The following is a 6,335-nucleotide window of genomic DNA, read 5'->3' on the forward strand; positions in this document are numbered from 1 at the left end:
AGTGTTCTGGTGTGAATCAGGAGAGAAATCTGCACAGATCAAGCAGCGTTTAAACAGCTCTAAACAAATATGTGGCTGGATTCTGATGCGAGAGACAACAGCAGATGCACTTTTTCACCGGAGGAAGAGTTATTATGGATTATGGACTCTGTATTTGAGTTAAAAGCATCTTAATGCTGGATGTGTTTCAGCTTTTGTCTTCTCCAGATGTTAACTGATGGACTGGAGTGCTGTGGATTATTGTGATGTTTTTATCAGCTGTTTGGACTCTCATTCTGACGGCACCCATTCACTGCAGAACATCCATTGCTGAGACACTGATGCAATGCTACATTTCTGCAAACCTGATGAACAAACAAACTCATCCTGATCTCAGACAGCCTGAGGATGAGCACATTTTCAGCTAATTGTCATTTTTTGTTCAAAATATTCCATTAACTGATTCTTATGTTTTTGAATTCTGCAGTAATTCTTCATTGAATTTTTCAGTCATCACTTGTGCATACGGTTCCAGGTTAAAGTTTGTAATTAGGGGCACACTGTAATTTTGGTGTAGCATAGTTCATCACAGCCCTATGATAGTGATATTCAGAATTTATGACACATACAGTATTGCATATAATGACACTGAATATTTCAGTGATTTAATGATTGCTGAACTAGAAATGCCTCCAAGTTTTCAGAAATCTGATTGCTTTATCACACACATCAACAATTTAAAAGCACACACTCATGCTCAGAATGATCTGCACATCTCTGAACTTCACACAAGCTCAGTGAAACTCTGGAATATACGCTGGATCCAGGGTTTGAAATTAACACCCGCCAACCCGCCAAATGCGAGTAAAAATCAGCTGTGGCGGGTAACGCTGTCAAATCACTAGCCAATTTGGCGGGTTACTTTTTGTAAATGATGTTCACTCATTCATTTCTTGGGGAAGTTCATGCAGGCCAAATCTGTGCAGGTTTAGTGCAAATACTGAACTCGTGAGACATCATGACATTATCGAGTATATTGCAAAAGCTAAACAAAACACACCTACAGAGGCGTGCATACGTGACGTGATGAAGTCTGGTTAGAGTAGACCAACACAGGCTTTAGTGCGCGTGCGCTTTTGGAGTGCGATCTTTCACTGCATGATTCAGTTTATTATATTAATATGCATTTAGAATGATCACATAATTCAAGATAAGGAGGCAGAAAATGTATATATTTATATCAATTCATATAGTTAATCAATATCACACGAAGAGTTTTTTCTTTTAAAAAATCAGCATGGTTACAAATGTGATATTTATTTTATACAACAGTTCAATAAACAATAAGTTAATATCTAGAGACTTATGTTTTAGACACCATATTGGCTGTTTTTGCTCTATTTCTGTGGTATTTCACCAACAAAAAACATTCCAAACACAGCCACAGTACTGTTCTGCGTCTCTGAGCAACATGACGGTGTTTCGTTCCTGAATGAATCACCCGTTTAAATGATTCGGATCAATCGCAATGACTCACTTAACAGTGACTTGCTGCCACCTACTGGCATACTGATTAAATGTAAGAATTTGACTCAAAAGATGATGTACACTTTTAGAAAAAAAAGGCTTTATGAAGGTAAGAATGCCCATAAAAGTTAAAATCAATTTCTATCACTGCTGTGAACTGACCCGCACACAGAATATGAAGAATATCAAAAACTTTAGGAGTCAGCTGTCCACGGTAGTCCTTGAGATATCAGCACAATAACACACTCAGCTAAATATTGTCTAATTATCTTTATCGATAAAATCACAGAGAATATTGAGATATTATTTTTTGTCAATATCACACACCCCGAGTACTGACAAAATGATTTGCAACGGTCGCTTTGTCATGCCCAGTGTAGACGGCATCAAACTGTTGGTGTATTTCTGTCTTTTTTTTGTTTTGTTTTTGGCTTGTAGAAGTTATGAATGGCCGGTAACTTAAAAGTGTAGTAGCCAAATTGGCTGGTGAGTGAAAAAGTTAATTTCAGTGCCTGGCTGGATCCACATGACTGATGATGAGCTGTGTGAATGCTGACTCTCTCGCTGTCACAGTCAGATCATGAATGCAGCAGCGCCATCTGCTGAGCTCTACACTGTCATACCCATGTTATTATACAAATTTGTGTCCTCATAAACCACCTCCAAATACTGCAAAATTACAATTAATTTCAGAGAAAAGTAACCTGGACATGATTATATGAAATTTGCTGAATTACTGGTAGAAATATGGTATACACCTTATTTTAAGGTGTCCTTGTTACAGTGTAATTATACCTTTAATTAGTGAGTAATGTTACAGTTTTTTATAAATAATCTTTCCATTGATGTATGGTTTGTTAGGATAGGACAATATTTTTTTTGTTGTTGATATATTTACGGTAGGAAAATTACTAAATATCTTCATGGAACATGATCTTTACTTAATATCCTAATGATTTTTGGCATAAAAGAGAAATGTATAATTGTGACCCATACAATGTATTGTTGGCTATTGCTACAAATATCCCCCAGCGACTCAACACTGCTTTTGTGCTGCAGGGACACATATCTGCTCCACTAGCAGCGCCCGAGCTGTAAATATAATGACTTTTCCTAAACACAGCCTATCAGACATGACATACTAGAAAGTATTCGAGCATCCATAAAAAAATGCCACACTTCACATTGAAGCAGACTGAAGCAGAGCAGAGCTGATGGATCCTGATCTAAGCATGCAGAGACTGGAGTGGACTCACGTTGGTGGAGTTGGTCCGGATCAGGCCGTGGTTGTGGTTCTGCTGTTCTCTGAACTGCAGGCCCGCCAAGTGTCTCTCCAGAGCCGCCCAGTCCATGGCTGGAAGCTGGCTTTCCTCCACACATTCTCCTCTGTTCTCGCCGCTCCCGAGGCCAGGTGTGCTGGACGTCTCTCTCTCGCCGGGCTGCTGGGGTCCGGAGGAGGCTCTGCCGCTCTGCAGCTCGCGCCCCGAGCCGGAGTCCTGCTGCTGGTTGTCTGCGTACTCCCTCTCCCAGTCCAGCAGCGCTCTCCTCTTGTACTGCTGGTAGTCCTCGTCCTCCTCGTAGTCCTCCAGACTGGGAGAGGACTTGTACTCAGAACAGGGCGTCACCTTGTTGGAGTTGGACTCGGAGCTGGAGCGACTGGAGGAATCGCTGCACAGATCCATGCCATCCTCCCGGTAATCCTGAGACACAGACACAACGCTTTAGAGACATACTGCGGAAAACATACAGACAGACACACACACACACACACACACACACACAGTCTGGTCAGCTATACTTGTGGGGACTCTCCATAGGCATAATGGTTTTTATACTGTACAAAGCATATATTCTATTGCCCTACACCAACCCTACCCCTAAACCTACCCCTCACAGGAGACTTTGTGCATTTTTAGATTTTCAAAAAAACTCATTCTGAATAATTTATAAGCTTTTGAATTACGGGGACACTGAAAATGTCCTCATAAATCACCTTCTCGTTGTAATACCTGTCATACCCATGTTATTATACAAATTTGTGTCCTCATAAACCACCTCCAAATACTGCAAAATTACAATTAATTTCAGAGAAAAGTAACCTGGACATGATTATATGAAATTTGCTGAATTACTGGTAGAAATATGGTATACACCTTATTTTAAGGTGTCCTTGTTACAGTGTAATTATACCTTTAATTAGTGAGTAATGTTACAGTTTTTTATAAATAATCTTTCCATTGATGTATGGTTTGTTAGGATAGGACAATATTTTTTTTGTTGTTGATATATTTACGGTAGGAAAATTACTAAATATCTTCATGGAACATGATCTTTACTTAACATCCTAATGATTTTTGGCATAAAAGAGAAATGTATAATTGTGACCCATACAATGTATTGTTGGCTATTGCTACAAATATCCCCCAGCGACTCAACACTGCTTTTGTGCTGCAGGGACACATATCTGCTCCACTAGCAGCGCCCGAGCTGTAAATATAATGACTTTTCCTAAACACAGCCTATCAGACATGACATACTAGAAAGTATTCGAGCATCCATAAAAAAATGCCACACTTCACATTGAAGCAGACTGAAGCAGAGCAGAGCTGATGGATCCTGATCTAAGCATGCAGAGACTGGAGTGGACTCACGTTGGTGGAGTTGGTCCGGATCAGGCCGTGGTTGTGGTTCTGCTGTTCTCTGAACTGCAGGCCCGCCAAGTGTCTCTCCAGAGCCGCCCAGTCCATGGCTGGAAGCTGGCTTTCCTCCACACATTCTCCTCTGTTCTCGCCGCTCCCGAGGCCAGGTGTGCTGGACGTCTCTCTCTCGCCGGGCTGCTGGGGTCCGGAGGAGGCTCTGCCGCTCTGCAGCTCGCGCCCCGAGCCGGAGTCCTGCTGCTGGTTGTCTGCGTACACCCTCTCCCAGTCCAGCAGCGCTCTCCTCTTGTACTGCTGGTAGTCCTCGTCCTCCTCGTAGTCCTCCAGACTGGGAGAGGACTTGTACTCAGAACAGGGCGTCACCTTGTTGGAGTTGGACTCGGAGCTGGAGCGACTGGAGGAATCGCTGCACAGATCCATGCCATCCTCCCGGTAATCCTGAGACACAGACACAACGCTTTAGAGACATACTGCGGAAAACATACAGCTACTGCCATTTTTACCGTTTTTTTTCAACTGCTTACACACAAAATCTTTACTTGTCACAATTTCTGAAAGCTGACACTCAAACAGCAGAAGCACACACCAAATCTGCACAACCATACACTAATTCTCAGCCTTTGACTCGGTTTTCAGTTTCATGAAACACTTTTTGCAAAACACAGCACAAAGTTCTCTATGTGGCACATGAAAAAATAACAGGAATTAATATTACGGCAAAGGTGTTTGCAAATGTTTGCTTTTGAGATGTGTTTGTGATATTTTGAATGCAGTGCTTCATTTTGCAAGAGATGTGAGGCATTTTGCATCTTGTGATTCTTGGATTTGTGTGCAAAGTTTTGAAAAAAAGAGGCAAGGTTTTGAAAATGTGTGCAAGCTGTTGAAAAAAACTGTAATCCTTAAACTGTGCTGAAACTCCGTTATGCTCCTGATCAATAATGACCAGCCGTTAAAAACAGCTTGTGAATCTCTCGTTGTGCTGTATTATCAGCAGTGCTGGGGAAAGTTACTTTTAAAAGTACTGCATTATAATATTGAGTTACGCCCTAAAAAAGTAACTAATTGCATTACTTAATTACTTTTTATGGAAAGTAATGTGTTATGTTACTTTTGCGTTACGTTTTCTCATCTGAGCTGGGCTCGGTTAAGTTTTTGATATAAAAAAGTAATATTTTTGGCAAATGTAAAAATCCTTTCACACCAAAAGTGAAATGAATAAGCCTCAGACTGAAGGAAATGTAAATTTAATTATTAACATATTTAATTATTGCAGGTTTGCAGAGTTTGTATTGACAGTTTGTATTGATTGTGAGGAGCACTGAATGTGTTTGTGTGCAGTGAGATGAGTAAACACATGTTGATATTGAGTCTAGAGCTACAGTAAGATCATGTTCACACACAACACTCTGCTCTTACTCCTGATTTCTGTCACCGTGGCAACACCAGAGCTGTCACTCAACACACGGAAACTAAGTAACTCAGATATCTCCTTCTAAATTAAAAAGTAATGCGTTACTTTACTAGTTACTTGAAAAAGTAATCTGATTACGTAACTCAAGTAACTTGTAATGTGTTCCCCCCAACACTGATTATCAGCAAATCTTAGCAAAACTTGCTTGCTTTCAATTATCACAGGTTTTGTTTTTCTTTTTGGAACGGATTGCTCATTGATTTCATTGATCTAAGCTCATGCACCTCAGTTTTTAATTGAAACAGGCATTATTTTTGATCATTCTGGCACTTGTTGAACATATTTTAGGAAGTTGTTATACCCTGTGAGGAAAGTCAGTTTTAGTCCAATGTGATAACACTAACTAGCATTTTCAGGAAAAAGAAACTCCTCTCCAGGTCAGAATGAACAGAACACAACTTGAGGGTTAAATTATGATGAAGAACGATCTAATGCTATGGGGCAGTAATGCATCGGTTATAGCCTATTCCATTTATTATAGAAACCAATTACTGCTTTGATCACCATATTCACTAGTCCACGACACGTGTGTCTACTCAGCAGAATGAGCAGTGAGTTCGTCAGTGTTTTGTGTTCTACATTGTTTTCTTTTCTAAACATTTGGGTGTTAGGCTGTACATCACAGATACCATCAACTTTGGTGAGATCATCCCAAACTCCACCACTTACATACACACACACACACACACACCCTCTCACGC

The 6,335-nt window shown here is 40.5% G+C and overlaps 1 protein-coding gene across 2 annotated transcripts in view; it reads right to left on the reverse strand.

Moving 5' to 3' along the window:
• Positions 1-4,047: 4,047 nt before the first annotated feature.
• LOC107551287 (schwannomin-interacting protein 1-like) overlaps positions 4,048-6,335 on the reverse strand; it is an 87,858-nt gene continuing 85,570 nt past the window's right edge. Inside the window, exon 2 of one of the 2 annotated variants that reach the window (XM_016232838.1) lies at positions 4,048-4,601. In XM_016232838.1, coding sequence (XP_016088324.1) covers positions 4,128-4,601 — 474 coding nt within the window. In that variant the 3' untranslated portion in view covers positions 4,048-4,127. The remainder of the gene's footprint in view (positions 4,602-6,335) is intronic. The other variant, XM_016232839.1, reaches the window with a different exon arrangement.

This window comes from Sinocyclocheilus grahami, unplaced genomic scaffold (assembly GCF_001515645.1).
Source record: "Sinocyclocheilus grahami isolate Dianchi unplaced genomic scaffold, SAMN03320097.WGS_v1.1 scaffold419.1, whole genome shotgun sequence".
Classification (NCBI taxonomy): Eukaryota; Metazoa; Chordata; class Actinopteri; order Cypriniformes; family Cyprinidae; genus Sinocyclocheilus; species Sinocyclocheilus grahami.